Source organism: Urocitellus parryii, chromosome X (assembly GCF_045843805.1).
Source record: "Urocitellus parryii isolate mUroPar1 chromosome X, mUroPar1.hap1, whole genome shotgun sequence".
NCBI classification, from domain to species: domain Eukaryota; kingdom Metazoa; phylum Chordata; class Mammalia; order Rodentia; family Sciuridae; genus Urocitellus; species Urocitellus parryii.
Genome location: NC_135547.1, coordinates 27,430,250 through 27,454,597, shown reverse-complemented (window position 1 = coordinate 27,454,597; position 24,348 = coordinate 27,430,250). Strand labels below are relative to the sequence as shown.

At 35.2% G+C, this 24,348-nt stretch overlaps 1 protein-coding gene and 1 pseudogene across 8 annotated transcripts in view; one reads left to right on the top strand and one right to left on the bottom strand.

Moving 5' to 3' along the window:
• The window catches only part of Thoc2 (THO complex subunit 2), a 127,147-nt gene that overhangs the window by 75,648 nt on the left and 27,151 nt on the right, over positions 1-24,348 (bottom strand). For 7 of the 8 annotated variants that reach the window (XM_077793550.1, XM_077793552.1, XM_026413616.2 and 4 more), the window contains exons 3-8: positions 23,853-23,944; positions 20,457-20,508; positions 16,007-16,077; positions 15,077-15,198; positions 14,380-14,513; positions 6,247-6,413 (exon numbers count right to left, since the gene is read on the bottom strand). In XM_077793550.1, coding sequence (XP_077649676.1) covers positions 6,247-6,413; positions 14,380-14,513; positions 15,077-15,198; positions 16,007-16,077; positions 20,457-20,508; positions 23,853-23,944 — 638 coding nt within the window. Of the gene's footprint in view, positions 1-6,246; positions 6,414-14,379; positions 14,514-15,076; positions 15,199-16,006; positions 16,078-20,456; positions 20,509-23,852; positions 23,945-24,348 lie in introns of those variants that run through there. The other variant, XM_077793554.1, reaches the window with a different exon arrangement.
• Positions 13,241-14,092, top strand: LOC113200248 (large ribosomal subunit protein eL8 pseudogene; annotated as a pseudogene).

Sequence of the window (24,348 nt, the reverse complement as noted above, 5' to 3'; positions counted from 1 at the left end):
TATGGAGAAGAGTAGGCAGACAATTAAAATGTCATAACACTCCTTTACCCCACAGTTACAGCTTCATTCTTCAAAAGCCTTTCCCTGGATGTTATAAGATTTTTTACTAGATTTTAGAGCTCTGCAAAGTTGACAGTTTTTGCCAGTTCATTAGTTGTTTCTGTAGAGGGACAGAGCTCTAGATTTCCCTACTATGTTATTTTCAGTCATATCCTGTCACTGCCATCTGAAGACCTCTGGGTTAATTCTCTTTCATTTCTGACTTTCCCTTCACTTCTGACTCACTATCACTCTAATTCTACCTTTTATTGTCATTAAGACAAGAGTCTCACTGTGTTGCCCGGCCTAGTCTTGAACTACTGGGCTCAAGTGATCCTTCTGCCTCAGTGTCCCGAGTAGCTGATTCTATAGGTATATGTTACTACACCTGATTCCCTCCTTCCTAACTTTTGGATGTTTTCGTATGCAGGTATGAGCTTCTTCTACCACACTAGTCTCTCAATTCCTTTAATTCCTTCATCACTTTCAAATACCTTCTCCTTTACCGTATCCTAGCTACTCACTCCATATCCTAAAACTTAATTTCACCAATAGCTACAATGCCAATTTCATATATCCAGCCTCAAGTGCACCCTGAGGGCTGGAGATGTGGCTCAGCGGTAGCGCGCTCGCCTGGCATGCGTGCGGCCCGGGTTCGATCCTCAGCACCACATACCAACAAAGATGTTGTGTCCGCCGAGAACTAAAAAAATAAATATTAAAAATCCTCTGTCTCTCTTTCTCTCTCTCAAAAAAAAAAAAAAAAAATCAAGTGCACCCTGAATGCTGCTAACTATACTCTATTTGTCTCATCCATTCACTCAAGTACTTCCTACCTTCTCTAAACTCCAATGTCTCCCTCACCTCGCCCCACAATGACGACTTTGTTTTCCATTTCAGTAAGAAAATGAGAATAATAAATTGGGTTTCTACAAATTCCCACAATCACACTTACCCACCTACCAACAACTGAACCTACATATGCTGCCTTCCCATCTGCTATTATAGGTGAACTCTTTTTGGTCCTATTTTAAGTCAAACCTATGCATCTACTTAAGCACTAAACTCCATTCTCTCTATCCTCTTCAAAAATAAACTGTTCCACATGGGAGGTATAGACGAAGTTGAGATAGGGCAGAGGAGTGGGAGGGGAAGGGAGGGGCACAGGGTTAGCAATGATGGAGGAAAAAAAAGGAAAGGAAGAGGAGGTGAAAGCAGGTGAAAGGAAGGACAAGGCAAAGGAAAAACTACTGCCCCAATAAGTCTCTCCTGTATCACTGACTGTCATTGTTGTTGTTTGTGATGGTTGTTTTGTTTTTGGTGGTACTAGGGATTAAACCAAGGGCCTAGCACATGCTAGGCAAGTACTCTACCACTAAGCAATACACCAGCCCTTTCTGCATTTTATTTTGAGATGGGACTTCTCCTAAGCTGCCCATGCTGGCCTCCAATTTGTGATCCTCCTTCCTCAATCTCCCAAGTAGCTGGGCAGTTTCCCCCTTTCTACTCAGTCATTCCCATATGCACACAAGTATGTTCTCACTCTCCCATCTTTGCACCCATTTCCTCTACCATCTACCACCCCATGTGTCTGCATACATTTGTAGTAACTGCTTGACAGTTGTTGATTCTGTCTCCAATTCAACTCTTCCCATTATATCTTACTACAACCCCAACTCCACCAAAATAGCTCACTGTTATCTCATAAATGATAAATCAAATAGTCAATTTTCAGTCCTTAAATGACCTATCAGAAGCATTTGACACAGTTGATCACTTCTTCCTCAAGTAAGCTTCCAAAATGCATTTTCATTGTTTTCCTCAAACAGGTTGTTCCTTCTCCACTTTTTCTGCTGGTTCCTCTTTCTCTCAGACCCCTTAACAACTGAAGTGCCCCAGTGTTCAGTCCTTAGGTCTTTCCTCATATTTCTCTCTATCCAAATTTTGCTGACTTCATCCAATGTCACAACTTTAAATAGCATCCATATGCTTTTGATACACATATTTCTATTTGTAGCCCAGTCCATTCTCCTGAACACTAGATTCCATGCATCCAGTTATTGATTCAAATTCAGTGATTTACCAGATTCAAATATCAGTTATTTACACTTGGATATGGAACACATATCTCAAAAATTAACACATACACAACTGAATTCTACATTCCCACCTCCAACATTCTGAACCCATTTCACCTGAAATTTTCCGCATCTCAGTAGATAATACCATCTTTATAGCTGCTTGGTCCAAAAAAAATTTCAGAATAGTCCTCCACTCTACTTCCTCACATCCTGCATCCAATCCATCAAAAATTATGATTGCTCTATCTTCAAAATATATTTAGAATCTCATCAACATTCACTGCTACCATAATCAGTCAGATGAATCCTTTGAAAATCAACACAAATATGCACAAGCACATCCCACACACCCACTCACCATTCATATCACCACTGGAGGTTGCTACCAAAGAAACTCTTTACTCTGACAGCTGGTAATTAATGGGAAAAATTAAAGCACACGTCTGACTTTCCAGTAGAAACTGCATTTTTAAGGAAACCAAATGGCCTGAGCTGATAAAGGGCAGCTCTTCTTTGTTGAAGAATGACAGCTAATGATTATAGAGGTAAATTAGCATTAGTAAATCAGCAATTTAGAACCTCTAAGAAAAAAAAATGTGGCTCAAGAAAGGATTAACCATGGATTATAAACCATTTAACAAAAGGTTGATAAGAAACTGAATGTTCACAAGATGACATAGTATTTACCTTGCTACTGATGAGAAGGGGAATGTCACTGTATAAATGAGGCATCAGGCTGCCACCATTACTGAATCATTTAAAGATAGTCATTGGAGTTATGCAATATACAACATTATAACCATATATTTTTGTCATTAATCATTTTACTCAGTATAATCAAGCCTTTAGACTCAACTCCAAGTATATAATAAATACAGGGACAAAGAACAAATTAATCCAACTGTGAAAAAGCAATTATATAAATCCAAAAGGTAGAGTCTTCTAGGGATTTGCCTTGTCAATATTATTCAATGCTGTGGAGTGGGGAAGAGATGAGCTCAATTAAGAAAGTCTAAAAAATCTTTCTATTTGTTTACAGATGTAGCCTCAGCACCTACTACCCAAGAGGTGTTCAATCAACATTTCTTAAATGAATGAATTTGGGGTAAGCATAACAGGGCTTGACCATGTTAACACTGTTTTGAACCAGAAATCAAGGGGTTGGGACACAGATGAGAGCCACAATCTCTTTTCCTGTGGCAAAACAACTCTAGCCAAACTTGCCTTTTAGTACCCTTATGCTTCATAGCACTTCTTTCCTACTGTTCTTTGTGCTTTACCTTATCCCTGTATTTCCCTTAACCCTGTAAGAGGAACAGAGATGTGCCTGCCCTTACTCTTCAAAATGATCATGTGCTTTAAAACTGCTTACATCTTCTATTACTCTTCCAAGTCAAAACATTCAGTACCACAGGTTGATATTAGAATTAAATCCCTCTTGCCAACATCATAGTAGGAAAATTTAGTTCTGCCTACAGAAGCCTGCTGTTCCAAACAATTCCCAATTGGTCAAAATATGGGTTGGGAGAAAGGAGAGGAAACATCTTCAGGAAGTCATGGAAAAGGAGGATGATGGAGTTAGGCAAAGTACAGGTTGACCATACATGCCTGGGAGCCAATTCTCAAGGATATATTTCCTAAGCAGTTTTTGATTTTCATAGCTTTCCTTACTTTTCTTCCCAGATCACAAAATAACTAAAATCCCTGATATTTCTTTCCCTACCTTTAGTGGCCCTGGATACAACAGATTCTCACAAGGAAAAAATAGCAATAGAAACAATTTTTCTACTGCAATTAGAATAGAAACAATGTTAACAATTAGAACAGAAACAACCTTAACAATAGAAAAAAATGTTCCTAGCAACAGAAACAGTGGACCAGTATTACTTAAAGCAATATGAGACTCACTCCTTCCAATAACAGGTTATTTCTAAATCAGATATTTTTTGGATGGATACTTCTTATTAAGAAAAACAATACCCATTATCTACAAAAAAAAAAAAGGATTATTTGAAAACTGTCAGGCACTTCTCCAGTATACGTTAATTCCGCTCAAAAAAAAGCTACATAAGAATATTTTCATAAGATTTTTTTATTCTAAAACCAACCACTGAGATAACTTGATGTTATATAGTTCATCATTATTCACTGTAATATACTCTAAAATCTACAGTATCCAAAACCCTAACATATATTCTAATTAATCATGCCCAAAGTTAAATGTTAGCTACCCTTTTGCCACAGAGGTTGGCTTTATGTTCTCAAACCCAAAGCAATCATGCTGCCTCTTAAAATCTGATGGAGTACTTGAAACTCTGTTTCCTTAAACTAAGAGTGTTTTCTCAGGCTCCTGACAGGAAAAGGTACACCCTGCCATTGCTAATTTTTAAACAAATGTATAGTACTCTCTTGCCCAAAACACTGCCATGCACCTTGTTTGGGCTTGAAAGCTATATGCTTTTGAATTCTGATCTGCTTTATCTTCTGGAGCATTCTATCTCCTGGACCATTCCAGGGAATACACAAATAAAAGATAAGCAGAGGCAGCAGGTGCTATATCATTCTTATTATCATAAACACAAGCTCCAAGAGTACAGGGATGGACCTTCCTCTTCAGCAAAGTACTACCAGTGTCTAGCAAAGCAACAGGATATAATTAACATTCAATGAATGAGAATTTTTTTGAGTAGCTGATTATCCCAGGTAAGTAGGCACATTAGCAAAGCTATACCAAAAGTACAGTGGAGGCCTTATTAAATTAAAATATTCCCTGCTCTCAAGAGAATTATCTTCATAAAACATAGAGCACACATTTACAATTAATAAACATTCACCATAGGCTAATTCCAGACATTAATAAAACATAGAATCTGCCCTATATGGCTCACAATCTGGCAAAAAAAAAAAAGTTTATTCTATGTAACCTGATGAAGTGTTAGAAATGTGTGTGTCAGGTTTTATGTGAATACAGATTAAGAAATGACCAATTCTGAATAGGTAAAGTGCCAATTAAGACTTTATAGAGCAAGTAGCACATTTATTCTTAAAGAATAAATAGGAGTTCACAAGATGAAGAAAAGAAAGAGGGTTTTCTAGTTATAAGGAACTGCATGAACAAAAGTTCATAGCAATGTCTATAACTAAATGTGGGAAATAGCTAGTCATTTGATAATGACTAGAATATCAGATTTAAGGAGAAAAAATGACTACGATAAGTTTGAGGAAAAAAGAACAGTGCCAGATTGATGAGCTTTTTCTGCTACACATATACATTTGGATTTCATCCTATAAGCAAAGATTTTTTAAAATATTTATTTTTTAGTTATAGTCGGACACAATACCTTTATTTTATTTATTTATTTTTATGTGGTGCTGAGGATCAAACCCAGGGCCTCACACTTGCTAAGTGAGCACTCTATTGCTCAACCACAACCCCAGCCTTTTAAGCAAAGATTTTTGAACCTCAATTAAACCTTTTAAGAATATAACAGTGATAATATGAAGGATGAATTTGAAAGAAATAACCAGAGGCATAGATTAGCTTGACAGCTTTTGTAGAGACTCAATGAAAAATTATGTAAGATATGCCTCACGTACTTATTCGTGTCCATAAAAAATTCCAATAGCCATTTTCTATATAATAAAATTCTAATCTTGACACAACATTCAAGGCCTATGACAACTAAAGTGCACCTACCTTTCCAGAGTCATTTTCTGTCCTTTCTTTTCCCATTTTATAATCCAGGCACATTCTAGACCTGTACCATTCCTTCAATCAGTTATGTATATTCACACCACATCTTCACTATCACACTGTTTACCACTCCTGCATAGAAAACTCATAACAAACTCCTACTTATTCTTTAAAGACCAGGTCAAAAAAAGGTTACATCAATAAAGTCTTCCCTGAATCCATCTTTTCTGAGACAAAATTTAATCATGCTTTCCTCTATGCCTTCATACCACATCATTCATACTACTAGTATGGTACTCATTATGATGCATCATTAGCTCTCCATTGCTTTAAATAAATCAGAGCTGAAACAAATCATTTATAAATGAAACTCAAATTAAATTATATACATAAAAGTATGAATTTAATCTGTATATACATATTTTTTTTTACCTGGTAAAACTTGAATTTGAACCCAAGAATATGACACAGTGTTTGCGGTTCACACATACTCATGTAAGATTCTAATAAAGATATAAAGAAGTCATCGTGTTCTGGCCTGCATTCAAACACTTCTAAAATGACATCCAAAACTCTATTGGGATCCAGATTAAAGCATCCTGTAACAAATGAGATATACACAAATTCAAAAGTGATTATATGACATTTCTACTAAAAGCCATTAAATTTCAGGGATAACAAATAGCAAGATAAAAATGGTTTCAAAAACAACTTCTTTTTAGTTTACTCCCCCTCTTCTGGAGGAAAATCTTCATAACTTCCAAAATTATAAGAACACCATGCATTTTACAGATAAGAATGTGACTTGCCCAGAATCATAGAATGGGTTAATGACAGAACTGGGTTGGAGCCTAGATCCTGTGATATTAGTCAAATAAACATGTTTCTATGTCATACTATCTCATCAGTTCTTGATTACTCAGATTAGTGAAAGAGATCCACATTACTAATTCTTAGCAAAATAGGCAACTAAAGCAATTTTGAAAAATGTTTTAGGGAAAAGTATTAGAACACCAATATATGTTTAAAGTTTAGATTCATGAAATTGGACTATCATTTTTAGAATCATGAATAGTTTATCTTACATATACAACAAAGCTACAAAATATACTTGTACCACTGATTTATATTGATAGTTTTTTGTTAGCATCCTAAAGGAAGTGGTAGTCTACTGATACCAAAGAGAGAACACCTAGGGAATCGGGGAATGACAAAGGAGTTTAGATGACACAAGAAAAAAAGGAAGAAAACAACCAACCTAGGTAGAGCATGGGAAGGAAAGGGGTGGGGCACTGACTAGGTGTCCACTGGCTACTTATCCATGCTAATCTCCTAGTGTGAACTAAAAAGGGGCAATTGGATCTGATCTTTATAAACATTCCTACCAACCTCCCTACCCTGTTTTTTAACTCTATATGAATTCAGCTTCAGCTGTTACCACAATGATATTATAGTGAAATTGTATCATTTAAACATTTAAGTTATGAGAATTCAACCATCTGCACATGGCAAAAAAAGAGAAATAATGTAAATAATATAAGCAATTCTATATACCATTCCTTTCAATAAAACATATTCTTTTTTTTTAAGAGAGAGAGAGAGAGAGAGAATTTTTAATATTTATTTCTTAGTTCTCGGCGGACACAACATCTTTGTTGGTATGTGGTGCTGAGGATCGAACCTGGGCCGCACGCATGTCAGGCGAGCGCACTACCGCTTGAGCCACATCCCCAGCCCAATAAAACATATTCTTATGACCTGGAGTGAGCATGTGATATCCATCTGCTGTTCCTTCAGTTCCCACATGCTTTGTATAAAGCTGAATGGGACTCTAGAATTGTAAATTATGTATTTTTTCATTAGATATTAAGCCCCTAAATGCAAACTAACCACATCATTGGGCCAGCAAAGAAACACCAGTTTCTTCTAATAGTAAAGAACTGTGCTGGATTTAGGGAGATATGTGAGGTTAAATATTTGAAGTTATAAATTCATGATAGTCAACTGAAGGAATTTTTAAGAAAACTCTTAAACGTATTCCTGCCCCAAACCTTTTTAAAGGATCTTCAGAGTTACTTCTACTAACTCCACACTTATTTTATTAATGCCACACTAACATCTGTTTCTTAGTATCTTACCAATCACTCAGAAAACCAAATAATCCAAATACAAGTATTTTTCCCTCTTTTATGTGACACATTTAAGAACACTGGGGTTTTTTTTCAATTTCTCACACTAAGGAAGAAAAAAAGAACAAAAATATGATATCTTACCAATAAGAGTTCCAAGTTTTTGTAAGTTATTCAAAAATGTTTTTCAAAAGCATGGAGAAGAAACTACTAAATATTTTGCCTCCCTCTGTACCTCCAAAATGCTGCTAATGGCAATGTAAAATGGGACAACTACTTTGCTAAACTTGCAGTTTCTTTAAAAGTTAATGTACCATATGACCCAGCTACTCCGTTCCTAGGCTACTTACCCAAGAGAAAGAAATATCTGTGTCAATACAAAGACTTGTACGCCAATGTTCATAGCAGCATTGTTTGTAATAGGAAACACTCCCAAATGTCCACAAACATGTGAATGAATAGACAAATAGTCTAATACAAGGGTAGCATGCATAGTCAAATACTGCTCGGCAATAAAAAGGAAAGAACTATTGATACAGGCACCAACACAGAAAAAATAATTATGCTAAAATAGTAATAATGCTGAATGAAATAAGCCAGACAAGAAAAAGCAAACTAATCTAAAGTGACAGAAAGCAGATCTATGGTGGCCTGGGGAGAAGGAAAGGAGGAGGAATGGAAGATAATACCAAAAGATAAGAGGGTATTTGAAGGAAAAAGACAGGAATATGCACTATCTTGTTTGGGTGCTGTTTTCACAGACGTGTACATCAATTATGCCGCAATGAAACTGAAAAACTACAATCAAATTGCTATAACACTGACAATAGATTGTGTAAGACCCAGTAAATTCTCCAATCTTATAACAACTTCATGTAATACAAAATCACTAGGGCTATGGCTATAGCTCAATGGCAGAGCACTTGCCTAGCAGATGAGAGACCCTGGGTTCAATCCCCAGTGCCACGCAAGAATTTTAAAAACAAATAATATAAAAGCACTAAAAGGGCTGGGGATGTGGCTCAAGCGGTAGCGTGCTCGCCTGACATGCGTGCGGCCCAGGTTCGATCCTCAGCACCACATACAAACAAAGATGTTGTGTCCGCCGATAATTAAAAAATAAATATTAAAACTCTCTCTCTTTAAAAAAAAAAAAGAAGATAACCTCATATTATAACCATTGCCATATGTGCAGTTTTACTTACCAGTGCTATGTGCATAGTAGAAAAGTTCTTTTGTAAAATATCTAGTTCTAGATATTTAGAAGTGCTTGATATATTTAAAAATAGAATAAAACTTTTTTGTTAATAGCTTTGAAAAACTGATAGGAAATACTGTATTTGGAATTGTTAAATCATCTCTCAACAGTTAAAAAAACTTATGCTAGACTATTTCTGTAAAATAGTGTTTGTTAAAAAAAACAGCATCTCAGGGTAAAAAAAATAAATCAAGATGCAGAAAAATATAACTAATAAAATAAAATTATTATTTTTTAAAATCCTATGCTTAAAAACATTAATCACTGTTTCATAGCAGAAGGAAAAAATGACTTTTTAATTAACATACAGTCAAGAAATTTTAATAAAGCCAAATTTTAAGTAAAGCTGGCAGACAAATAACTTCCCTTTCAAAGGAATAGGAGAAAGCTGACATGATGACAAGATGCATATGGGCTAAATGGACCAGTTTTCAAATTAATTCAAAGATAATTAAATACTAACTATTCTCAAAATAATGTAGTCAAAGGGGTTAAGTGTACTATAATCTTCCCGAGGGGGGGGGGGAACTGTTTGGCTTGGGGTATTACTTTGTTTTCAATATTTCTCTGATCATTTGACAAGAAACCAAGAGAACTGGTGAAGTTAAAAGGACAAAGACCCTATCTTTCCTAGGTGATCTACAACTTTAGACACCAAGCAACAAATGAAGGTTCTGAACTCTTAATTCTAGGAGAAAATAAGGATTAGAGCTTAGGACAACTAGACCCTGGAACTGCTAACCCCAAAACCAAAGAAGAATCATTCTTAATCTCCAAAACTAAGCTCAAGTAAAGTAGCTCCACAACTAGTTTTTAGGCAGATATATCTATATATCTATATGTCTTCATATATATATATATATATATATATATATATATATATATATATATATATAGAGAGAGAGAGAGAGAGAGAGAGAGAGAGAGAGAGATGGATATATCAAGAATCAACAAGCTATGGCCTGTGGGTTAAATCCATTTGGCTGTTTTTGTAAAAAAAAAAGTTTCACTGAAACAGTCATATTTATGTACTATCTGTGGCTACTTTCACCCTATAATGGCAGAGTGAGTAGTTGCAACAAAAAACATGACCCCCAAAAAATTAAAGAAAAAAAAACCTCTTACCTCTTACAAAAAAAATTTGCTAACTACTGATTTAGAAGGAAAGAATACCTATCAATCACTTTTTTATTGCATATATTCAGGGCATATAACAAGATGTTTTGATTTTTTGAAGGGCATCCAAAAGGGTAGTATACTTAATAGTTCAACCAAAGGAGCCCAACTCTAATATTCTTTCCTCTAATTTCTAAAAAGATGTTTTTGCCACCCTGATGCAAGAACCACCTGACAGGATCTATATATGACTTGGCAGATCAAGAGTCTACTAATCACTCTTGATTGCTCTTTAGTAAATCATTCAAATTTAGTGTCATACATGAGATTGCAACCACCCTACAGATTCATAATAGTTCTGCTTCTCTGCATGCACATGCAGTAAATAAATAGCCCCAGGCTGCCAAATAAGATATAAACATTCTGCTGTGCCACAATCTTTTAGGGAGCAAACAATTGCCTTTTAGATAAAGGATAATAAATAAGGATTTCTCTATCAAACCAAGTACACTGAATATAAGTACACCTAGCTTACATTATCTCTAGTAATGTACCCTGAATGTAAGTGCACCTATCTTACACATACCTCTCCTTCATTAACAAACTGATAATGGTTAGTGAAGGAGAGCGGATATAAAATAGTTTTGTGGGAGGTATTACACCTTTCTAAATGGCTCCCAAAGAGAAACTAGTGGGAATAAACACAGAGAAATCCATCTGAAGATGTTATGAAAAATAAGATGCCTTGTTAGTGTGCTGTTCTAGTCAGAAGAGATGAGGTCTAAGATGGAGTTTGAAACTCCATCTTAACAAATTCGTACACTCAAAAGAATACTCATTGGAATTAAAGTCTTGACATCAATTTTCACATCAAAAGTTCCTTTCTCAGGCAACCATGGGGAATGAGAGGTCATCTGCCACAGAGAAACAAGGACTGGGCAAGGGACATAAACTTTCTAAATTTCTCCAAGTCGGGGAAGAGATAAGAACCACTATGAACTCTGTAAGAAAGGGAGAAGGAGTAATTCATTTTCTACCCAGGATTTATTTAGCACCCACATACCAGGCAGTGAGGAAAAGGTACTAAACAAGCCAGACCAGAAAAAAATGCTGTCCTCATGGAGTATACATTTAGTGGGAACAAGGAGGATAAAATACATAGTACTGTTGTCCATCAGTATTTGAGAGAGGTTGTTCCAGAATACCTAAGGATATCAAAATCTACACATGCTCAAATCCCTTATATAAAATGGAACATTATCTGCATATGACCTACATATATTCTCTTGTATACTTTAAACCATCTCTATATTACTTATAATATCTAAGACAACATAAAATATACATAATGTTCCTAATACACTGTAGGTATCACACAGTATTGTTTAGGGATTAATGTCAAGAAAAGTCTCTAGACATTTAGTACTGTTTTAATTTTTTCCCTGAATGCTTTTAACCCACAGTTAGTTTAATCTGCAGATAGAGAGGGCTGACTGTACATTATAAGGTAATAATTGCTAAGAAGAAAAATGATCAGGGAACAACAGGAAGTATTGACAGGGGTAGTCAAGAAAGGCTACAAGAGCTGCTGTTTTGAGTGCATCTAGTCTATATACTTGATGGGTTAGAGCAAAGAGGCAGCCCAAGAAATCAAACTGTTTATACTCATGGAATATCCACATATGTCATGAACTTATGGTGGTAATTGTCACATTTGTTCTTCAGAGATAGTAACATATCCTGCTCTCTATGAGAGCAAATTTGAAGAAAAGTAATGTACATTTTCCAGTTAGATAAAAATACACCTTCAAGCAAATCCCTTTGAAATGTTGCCCAAAATAACAAAGGAATAAAAAGGTATAAATTCATAAGGACCAAAAAAAAAAAAACAGAAGAAATAAAAATGTCAACAGTGAAAAAACAAAGGACTGAGAAGCTTACATACCACAGTATTTTTATGGAGGGAATACTATCTTAAGTACATGACAAGATACAGGAAAGACAAATAATGCAACAGTACTAACAAGCTTCTCAAAAGAGATTTTAAAAACTACTGTAGGGAAAATGTAGAGCTTACCCTAGAAAGAACAGAAAAGAACAATTATAGGAGAACTTTTAAAAATGAGTCACTGCCAAACAGGTAAGCAAGAGTCCTGTCACTCTAGAAGACCACTCATCCTGATGTTAAATCAACACAGAGCAGAAGTAGCAAAGAAAGTAGAACTGCCAGAACTAGATGTATTTCAAAGAAAAAGATAAAAAAAGTTGCATTACCTTCTACACTTTTTTGGTTACCAAAAGCCAAACCAAAGAACAAGGAAGACAGTAATAAGTATAATTTTATTTGAGTGCTTACAGAAAGCATTGGAGGAAGGGGATATGGATTAAACCACCAGCTTTCTTAATCACATATAAATTGCAAAAACAAAGAACCACCAAGAAGCTGGGGGAAAGCATTCTACAAGATAAAAAAAAATCAATGAGCAGGAAATAAGACTCCTCTTGCAGGTCTCAAAACTTAACAGAGCATAGTGTTGCAAAATCTTCCCTAAAACAACACAACACCTAGGAAATAATAACAGAAAATCTTTCTGCCCTCAGAAAATTAAGATTACCCTATTTTTCTATGATTCATTCAACCTTTTTATAGAAATTAACCCTCCAAATGCTCAATGCAAATAAATAATGCTATAGAAATGTTACTTAAAAGGGAGGGAGAATAACACAGCTCTTATCTGTTACACTTTCACACATTCTGCAAGAGGCTGTTATAAAGATAATGTGCATCAAAGTCTCCTTAAAGAGATTTTTTTAAATCAAGTCCAAATGAACCAATAGATGCCCAGGTTTCAGGAGTGCCCTCTATAAGATGATTGAGGAATACTTAAGAATACAGACATGCTCTCTCCTCCTGCCAACCAAGATGCCGAAGGGAAAGAAGGCCAAGGGGAAGAAGGTGGCCCCGGCCCCCGCTAAGAAGGAGGCTAAGAAGGGTAAGAAGGTAGTGAACCCGCTCTTCAAGAAGAGGCGGAAGAACTTCGGCATCGGACAGGACATCCAGCCCAAAAGGGACCTTACCCGCTTTGTAAAATGGCCCCGCTACATCCGGCTACAGCGGCAAAGAGCTATTCTCTATAAGCGGCTGAAAGTGCCTCCTGCGATTAACCAGTTCACCCAGGCCTTGGACCGCCAAACAGCTACCCAGCTGCTTAAGCTTGCCCACAAGTACAGACCTGAGACCAAGCAGGAAAAGAAGCAGAGGCTGTTGGCCCGGGCTGAGAAGAAGGCTGCTGGCAAAGGGGATGTTCCCACAAAGAGACCACCTGTCCTTCGAGCAGGGGTCAATACTGTCACCACCTTGGTGGAGAACAAGAAGGCTCAGCTGGTAGTGATCGCACATGATGTGGATCCCATAGAGCTGGTTGTCTTCCTGCCTGCTCTGTGTCGCAAGATGGGAGTCCCTTACTGCATCATCAAGGGGAAGGCTAGGCTGGGACGTCTGGTTCACAGGAAGACATGCACCACTGTTGCCTTCACACAGGTCAACTCGGAAGACAAAGGAGCTCTGGCTAAGTTGGTGGAAGCTATCAGAACCAACTACAATGACAGATATGATGAGATCCGTTGCCACTGGGGAGGCAACGTCCTGGGTCCAAAATCTGTGGCTCGCATTGCCAAGCTGGAAAAGGCAAAGGCTGAAGAACTCGCCACTAAACTGGGATAAATGTATGCTGTTGCATTTCTGTACATAAAAATAATAAATTGTCTTTCATCCAGAAAAAAAAAAAGAATACAGACATGCTAGAAAGAACAATAACTAATATAAACACATAAGTAACAGGTAACAAAAAGATTTTTCAGGAATACCATGTTAAATTTTATAATTACTGATAAAATACTAAAAGTATAAGCTAGACACTTCTCTTATTTCTTAAATAAAAATAATTATATGTAATACAAGCCTTTTATCTTTATAAATTATATGTAATACAAGCCTTTTATCTTTATGGATATTATTCACCGGGTGAAAAAAACTTAACATATAGAGTGTATATATCTTACCTATTAAAGATTTGATATTTTCTAAGATTAAATCACTAGTAATATTTCCAGATAAATCTTGCCCCAATTCAGCAATCAGCTTGGCATAACCTTCATTTTCTTCTCTTAACAAATTGAATTTTTGTTGCTTATAACTGAAATCAGAGAAATATCATTAAAGAGAAAAATTGAATTTCAATTAACAAGCTTATACAGAATAGTATATTCTTCTCATTGAATATCTCTAACTTAAAACAATCATAAAAATGGCTATTGATAGACAGTTAACCTCATTGTGTCTCTTTTAGTATAGAAAGCAACAGTAGTTCATAAAAGAACCCTAACATTACTTACATGGGGAATACCAGTAACAAAAGGAAAGAATATTACTAATACCAAGGAACAATAACAAACCATTATTTCCATTATTGATAAAGAATATATAGAATATGGTCATAGCTATGAAATTATTTTATTGCTAATAATACAAAGCATTGAGTATTATTTTAACTTTATAATGGACAAAATTAACATTGGTTTCACACACGTAAAACCCACTGCCGACTCAATAATCTTAGGCTACTTTTAGAAGGCAAAAAACACAAGACCCACGCTAATCACAAAAAAATTCTTCAAAGTACACTTAGAAACTGCTAGTATTTAAAATGAGAAAGTACATTCAGCTATTTGATCTGCAACATAAGATATATATACTTACAAAAGTTTTGTCTTGATTTTAACAGACTTTTGATTGAATTGCTGTGATTGTTTGATAAGCCCTAATGATTCCAATGTTTCTGGATCCAGGCGTTCCTTTAGAACTGTGTCTGAAACTAAATACTGTATTAAAAAATAATTAAAGAACTTTTATTCTTTAGCATTCCAACGATGCATTCACAATCTTAAATATATTAAACATAACTTTTTTACAAGAATACAAAAAACACAAATTATAATTTGCAAAAAGGCTTGGAAAGTCTAGTAAACAAAAATGACTACAAGTAATGAAATATATAGTATATACAGCTCTTTCCAAAAATTTACTTAAAAATTATAAGCATGCTATACACTGCCATCAAACAATAAGAACTACAGATGAAATTCTCATTGAGTCTGTCTTAACTGAATTTTCACTTAAGATAATACAGTACGTACTTTGGCCTCCTCTAGTTTCTACTTTAAGTCAAATTCCAACAGCAAAGACAGGATATTCTTCAAGGTCAGAGTAATGGCATTCCTACTTGGTTCCTAGACAATGATTATAACAAGTTCTAGAATTTATTATTTTTAAACTACCTCCATCTTGTCCTTGCCTAAAAAAGTGTTTATGAAAAAATTCAGTTTAAAAGCTATCTACAACCATTTCAACTTACTTTATTTATAAATACTTACCTTTTTCTTTGTTAGGAACTTACTAGGTCAGGAATATCACTGAAAAGTTTTTCTTATACAGTTTAAATGATTTGGTAACAAGCTTATGTCATAGAAACAGCATGTCTAATTTCATGAAACACTCAATTCCAAAACCCAAATCTCACCTTATATTGAAGTCCATAGCATGCCAATATTCTTGTCCATTAACGTGAGTAACTGTGATTATAACTTTTAAATGAAAAATTTAGAAAAGGAACATTTTTTTAAAACTTACCAAACATGCTAATACCAACTGTGTAAAATAGTCTCTCTTGCTTTTTTCTTCTAAACAATTTGTCTCAATATCTATAATGATGAAAAAGAAAGATCAAAAATTTAACTAGACTTCCTTAGCACTAAAATAAATTGTTTATTTTTTAATGACTAATTTTATTTTTGAAATTTTTTTTAGATGTTGGTGGACCTTTATTTTATTCATTTATTTATATGGGTGCTAAGAATCAAACCCAGTACTTCACACATGCTAGGCAAATTCTCTACCACTGAGCCACAACTCCAGCCCCAAGACTAGCTAATTTTAAAATGCTTCATTCTGAATTTGGAAAAATTTAGAATCATAGTAACATGAGATATCTTTCATATGTATATGAATGCTTTCATTTCTCCTGATATTAGAGAGTGATCCTATCACCTATGATATATCCATAAAAATAGTAAGTTGGTCACACAGGAACAACCTGCTCTGGCATTAGAAGCAACATAGCTTAAAAAAATATATACTGTTTTCATAGCTGGGCACAGTATCACAAACCTGTAATCTCAACAACTCAAAGTGGCTAAGGCAGGAGGATTGCAAATTTAAGGCTAACCTCAGCAATTTAGCAAGTCTCTAAGCACCTTAGGGAGACCCTGCCTCAAAATGAAAAGGGTGAGATCAGTAGTAAAACACCTCTGGGTTCAATCTCCAGTCCCAAAAAATAATAATAATACTATTCTTAAAAAAGGGAAATATTCAAGTTTAATTATCACTTCTTAGAAACACTAACAAAGGGATGATTTCCTTTATTGCAAAGTTGAACTGGGTAATGACAAAATATCTTTTAACTCGAAAGATCCTCTAACTCTCAAACCTCTGACCACAGCCACCTTGCTCAAGCTAACATATTCTAAGTTACCTGGCCACCAACATTATGAAAAGACAATACTAAAAGATACTTAACATCATATTTTGAATGACAATTCTAGTCACTAAATTAAAAATTATTCATATTTATGTTTTCTTTCTACTGAAATATTTAAAACCAGGACCTCCCTGAGTTTCAACAAATTATTCAGAAAGCTTGTCAAGCTAGTTCTGGATCTGAGATGTACAGAAATAAAACAATTGGTGATAAATGCCAAGCATCAAAAATTCCAACCAGGATTGGCAGAAAGGCAAACAAGGCTGATTTCAGGATTATTGCTCTAACTGATTACATACTATAAGCCTATCTTTGAATTTGATAACTTAGAATATTAAAAAGGCACCAATTTTAGTGAAGTAATAAAAATTGGTCTCTATGTGGTCTCAAAAAACAACAGAAGTCCTTTCACAGCTTTGCTTAGTTTACTTTCTATTGTCAAGACTGAAAATCAAAAGAAAGGGGGATTTATCATCAAACATAACCATATTTTTCTGGCCCTTTTTCATCTTTCCTTCTTCAAGAGTTGCCATTTCTCCATATCCTGGCCACTATAACTAAGCACAAAGCCAGCTCAAGTGTATTAAGGAAATGTTAAGGGTTGGGGATATGGCTCAGTGGTATAAACACTTGTCCAGCATGTGTAAGGCCTTGTGTGTACTCTGTTGCACCAAAGGGGGTGGGGTGGGGTTAGGGTGTGATCTATGCATGCAAAATGCAATATAATCTCCAATTTCTCATTAAGACTTTTTAGTCTGTTTGTATCTCTCATCAGGGAATCACTTTTCTCACACTATTAATCTGTTCTTCTGGTTCTTCCTCAATCTAGAACTTTAAAGATACTGACCTGAAAGGGCTGAAGCTAATCTGTAATCATTCTTTGAACCAATAACTACTTATCCTCCAGGGCCCTAAAGTCCATAATATTCACCCCCCCCCCAAGGTTCTTAAGATCAGAGAACCTATGAACAGATTCATTTTCTTCAAGTCAAGGCTGCTCTCCTCTCAGCCACCTAACATGATGACTATGATATCATTATCTCAAGTTCTGACCATATGAGCAAATGCTTAACAGGACCACAGTAAATTTTCTGTAAGTTCTTTTTAATTTCCCCTTCAATTTTAATAAAAAGCCCAACTATTTCCAACTCTTGTCCTCAGTATCTCAGAGATCACATCAGCACATCAAGTTACAACAGAGTCCTGCTTTCAGGTTACTACAGCTCTCACACTCCCTTCACCTCACATGAAAGTTATTATGTGAACCTAGAAATTACAGCACCCTTAAAACTCTTAACATATTAGAAAGACAACATAGAAAAATCACTTCTCTGAACCTTATTTTCCTCATCTACATACCTACCTTACAAAAGATGCTATGAGGATTAAAATTAAATTAAATGGTTAATACAATACCTAAAACATACAAGGTGCTCCAAAAATAGCACCTACATCATCAGCATCATCATTATCATCATCGTCATTACAGATAACTCACATTCTTATTCCTATTCTCCTTGGTCTGGGGTCACCCTTGGATTGTATTTTATTTTCTGCCAAGGGTTGGGGTGGGTGAGTGAGGGGACAGATGAGGGAAATTCTCTTTCCAACTGTGCCATCCTAATCTTGCTTGTAAAAATGGGCTGGATAAGCTAAAAGAAATTTCCCAAGAGAACCAAACATCATCTTAATGAATTCATGTTACCAATAAAAAGCAATGACTTGGGCTGGGTTTGTGGCTCAGCAGAACGCTTGCCTAGCACATGCAAGGCACTGGGTTCAATCCTCAGCACCACGTAAAAAAATAAATAAATAAAATGAAGGTATTGTGTGTGTGTGTGTGTAGTGTGTGTGTGTGTGTGTGTGTGTATATATATATATATATATATATATATATATATATATATACAATGACTTGTAACAATAATTCATATCACTAAATAACTATGAAGGGAAACTATATGCTAATAAAGTTAATAAAGACATTACTAGAACAAGTTAGCTGATAATTGATTACAAACTATGCTCTTGATTTTTTTGTTTGTTTTGGTGTGGTGGTGGTAGTGGAGATTGAGCCCAAGGGGCATTCTACCAGTACTACAGTCCCACCCCCTTTTATCTTTTATATTTTGAAACAAGGTCTAAGTTGCTAGGGCTGGCCTCAAACTTGTAATCCTCCTGGCCTTGGTCTCCTAAGTAGCTGGGATTTCAGCAGGGCACCATGATGACCAGACACCTAACACTATTATTAAGAAACAACAGCTTTCACAAAACATCACCTACAAATCAGTCTTTCAGTCTTACAAATACATTGTAAAAAAAAATCAAAATTGAAACTTGTTTCATATTATACTTCCTTATAAACTAACAAAATATCTTTAGTACCTATTTTAAAAATTAAGTTTTAAAGGTTTTCTATTTGGCATTAATCAATCAATCCACCTGAGAGCAGAAACATGTACTTCCAAAAAGGACAGTTTTGAGATTGAAAGAGGGCACTATCGATAATCATACCAGGAAAAATAAAACTAAAACACATGGTCGCACCATCAATGGTTTGTTCGTTTCATTTATCACTCACAGTCCACATATAATTTGACCTGTTCCCAACATAACCACTATTATGAAATTTGAAACATCCCAAAGGATCAAGCACAGACATTTATATATTTGTTGAGATCAAATTCTGGACTCTCAGTGAAACATTTAATTTACCTAATTCTAGGGTTTAAGATTAATGAGCTAAAATATTCATTACAGCTTGACAAACTCTCAGAGGATATCTTGTTTTACAGTGATTATCATAATGTCTAGAAATCTTTCCATTTAATTCAAAGTTTTAGGAAAGCACAAAAGTGATGGGGAAACAGTGTTCAAAGCTATTTTATTGTGAATCTAAAATTAGAAAAAAAAAATTGTAATCCACACTATTTTTTAAGTCTGTGCTTCCCATAGAGGGACACTACTTTTTGCTCTAAGTCAAAGAAATATTCCTTTTTTATCCTGCATGAATTCTTATTTATTCTGGACAAATAAAGAAGTTGCTATTTCCAAAGCAGGTTACTCATCCTCAAAAGTACTTTTGATTACTTAGGCTCTTTTTGCTCGTTCTAAAACTAAGAAGAATTAAAAGAGTTCAACAACAAAGTAAATATCTTGAATGTCCTAAGATTTTGACATCATTCACTGAAAACCTATTTGGCATAAATCAATTAAGTGACATTAATTATTTGGTTACTAACCTTTCAATAACTGACAAGCTAAATATTGGAAAACTTGGCTGTTTTTACTTGAAATAATTTAGCTTAAATTTATATGAATATATGTTAAACACTCAAAAATTTTGAATTATATTTTAAAACTATAAGTGATTGTACCAACATTTGTCTCAAAATACTATATTCTCTACAAAGTAAAAAAATTGCTTTAGATTTGTAGAAGCTTTTGCACACTTGTAAAATCTTTATTTTGAAAAAACATTTTATTTAACATTAATTTATCAAACAACATACATTACAGGTGAAATAAAGATTTTATACCTACCTAATATGCAGAATACATCAGCAAGAATGGAAGGCATATCCTCACGAAATTCCTAATTTTAAAAATATATTTACAATAAATACCAGAATAATACACAACAAGTATTATGGTCTCAGAATAGCAGTACTCTTCAGTTTATTTTCTGCCAAGGGTTGGGGTGGGTGAGTGAGGGGACAGATGAGGGAAATTCTCTTTCCAACTGTGCCATCCTAATCTTGCTTGTAAAAATGGGCTGGATAAGCTAAAAGAAATTTCCCAAGAGAACCAAACATCATCTTAATGAATTCATGTTACCAATAAAAAGCAATGACTTGGGCTGGGGTTGTGGCTCAGCGGTAGAGTGTTCACCAAGCACGTGCAAGGTGCTGGGTTCGATCCTCAGTACCACATAAAAATAAATAAATAAAATAAAGGTATTGTGTCCAACTACAACCTAAAAAAAAAAATTTAAAAAGATACCTGAACAAGTACCTCAGGTAAGCAATGAAATTTAGAGTACCTCATACCTACCTAAAGCAGAACTGTTAAGAATGATACATTTTTTTATCCAAACTTTAAATGTTGTTGTGCTCATGCCTGAGTCAACACTTGATCTATGCAAAAATCATAGTGATTCAAGCTGGCTCAGTGGCACACACCTGTAATCCCAGCAGCTCAGGAAGCTGAGGCAGGAGGATCACAAGTTCAAAGCCAGCCTCAGCAACTATGATGCACTAAGCAACTCTGTGAGACCCTGTCTCTAAATAAAATACAAAGTAGGGCTAGGGATGTGGCTCAGTGGTTAAATGCCCCTGAGTTCAATCCCCAGTATGAAAAAAAAAAAATCATAGTGATTCAGAACATCAAAAATTCTAAAAACATGGGGCTGGGGATGTGGCTCAAGCGGTAACGCGCTCGCCTGGCATGCGTGCGGCCCGGGTTCAATCCTCAGCACCACATACAAACAAAGATGTTGTGTCCGCCGAAAACTAAAAAATAAATATTAAAATTCTTTCTCTTCTCCCTCTCTCTCTCTCTCTCAAATAAATAAATAAATATTGTAATTTAAAAAAAATCTAAAAACAATATAAAATTAATTAACAGAACTCAAAATTCTCTGAAGATGAAAATAATTATCAAAAACTATATTTTCTTTATTCACTCAAATCCTCTACTTCTGAATAAAAAAAAAACATCAGCATTATTCTGTATTTGTCTCCTGACTTCCTACTCCCATGCTCAATTTTAGAACCATTTGCCAACCAAGGACCATGGTTCAATTATAGCAATTATAGTTTGCTAGCACTACAGTAACTCCAAAATTAGCATATTTTCAGACACTATAATAAAGAAATTCTAAAGAAAACCAGGTAACTGCAAGGAGACACACAAAACACATTTCTGTGGCTAAGACATTGGACCCTGTGTAGTGCTATGAGAGCCAGGACAAAGACAATCAGCTGTAAAAGTATACATAAAGATATCACTAAATAATCAAAAAGAAAGGAGACACTAAGTCCAAGCACACATACGTAACACTTACTTGGACTATTTACTATTATTAAATGGGAAAATAGTTATATTCCATAAACACACTAAAACTTATATCAATGTCCAATTTACAGAATGATATCACCTTCATGGTCAACCCAATTTAGTGAAGTTTCTCAAGGGCTATGAATTCTTAACTATATTTATTTGATTGCCAAGTACTAAGGCTACCTGAAGACCAAAAATGAATCAATGCAAGAATTTTCAAACATGGAATGTTGGTTGTTTAAAAACAATACCATTCCAACTGGGTGAGTTAGCACACATCTGTAATCCCAGTTACTCAGGAGGCTGAGGCAAGAGGACTGCAAATTCAAAGCCAGCCTTAGCAATTTAGCAAGGCCCTGTCTCAAAATAAAATTTTAAAGGGGAGGGGGTGTGCTAGGGATGTTGCTCAGTGGAGGAGCATTTATCTAGCATGCACAAAGCCCTGGGTTCAGCCTCTAGTATGGCAAAATAAAAAAGCAAGAGACCATTCCAACATAGATTCTGCAGGTATCAGCTGCAGACAATCTGGGTATAAGAGAAATATCAAAGCCAATACCACTCAAAACACAACAAAGAATGGGGGGGGGGGAGACCACAATGGCTACGCTTAGAATTTCCTAAAGAATTGTGTACAACTACAATGCACCAATGGAAAAATGGATGGGGGGATTTCCTTAAGAGTATTCCAGGAAAGCACAAAAATCATACAAAAGAGATAGTCTCCCAAAACAGAAAAAGGCTTCAGAAGCTTAAATCAACACAACAAGTGAAATTCATACTGAGACAAAAAGCCCCAGATTCCCAACTCAATATAAAAGCTGTTCTGAACTGGACAAGTATTTTTATTTGTAAAAGTCTAAAAATCAACCTAAGTAGCAACAGACTAACATGCCAATTGTAAAACTTGAATCATAGCTATTGGGTTCAATAAACCCCTCTTATACTTTGACAGCCAATCTTCCAGTTCAAATACAAATTATCATGTAAAGCATCCTGTCTGAATCTTTTGTTTTGTTTTGTTTTGTTGGCTGTAGATGGACACAGTACTTTATTTTACTTATTCAATTTTTTAATGTGGTGCTGAGGATCGAACTCAGTGCCTCACATGTGCTAGGCAAGCACCCTACCACTGAGCCATAATCCCAGCCCATTCTGGTCTAAATCTAATTTTAATTCTAGAAATAGAATTAGCTAACTAAAGGTTTAAAAAAATCTAATATTTTCTAAAACAAACAGCAAGCAGGTGAAAACCAGAAATACATGTTAGAGCCATGGAACCATAATTTAAAATAATTTAATACTCAATTTTAAAAATAGTTAATTTTTAAACTTAACTGCAAACCAATAAACAGCTCATTATACTTTAATTAGGAGAAAATATTTTAGCCAACTTATTATTTACAGCAGCACTTTTCATTAAGGATACCTAGACTTTGTTATAGTGCACTTTTTTGCTCTTCCAATTTCCCTAACATTTTCTGCATTACTTACAACCAGACAGAAAAATTAAAATACGTTTATTGCTGTCTAGCAAAAATAGCTTACCAATATTACCTTAAAAAACGAACTACTATAATTTTGAGTAAAATGAAACCTAAGCTACATACACTTAAAAGATCTTTGTATCAGCTGGGCATGGTGACACACCCAGGCCTGTAATCCCAGTGATTTGGGAGGCTGAGGCAGGAGGACTGCAAGTTCAAAGGCAGCCCTAAGCAATTTTAGCAAGACCCTGTCTCAAAAAAACTTTTTTTTTTTAAAGGGATGGGGATGTGGCTCAGTGGCTAAGCACCCCTGGGTTCGGTCCCTGGAAAGATCTTTATATTAAACTCAAAAGGAGATATGCAACAATTAACTTTTAAACATAGATATACTTACACTAATGTCATTAAGAACATTAGATGCCTGTTCGTGCTTTAGATTTCCTTTAATGACATGGTATGACAACTCATAGAGAGCTTGCTGGAAATCTGTTAAACACAAAAGAAATAGTTGAAGGACACAGTCTTCTGAACATGATAGGCAGACTTTTGGGGGAAATCGATACATTTCCTACATCTCAGAATTACTATAAACATCAATACTAAAAAGAAAAATGTACTTCTAATGTTTTTATCTAGTAGTTTATACTTTCATTTTTTACAAAACTCCAATGCTAATGTGTTCTTCGTCTTTTACTTATGTCTACAGACTCCACATATTTACATCAACTGTGCATATTGTTTGGTATTTTGATTCCCCTACAACACTTCTAAAAACATTTATTCATGCTACTGTAAGGGGGCAAATAGATGAGGATGGTGGGAACATGAGGTTATGAAAATAATTCTATAAAATAAGCCCCCTGTACTAACTCCCCACAGGCTTTCTTTGC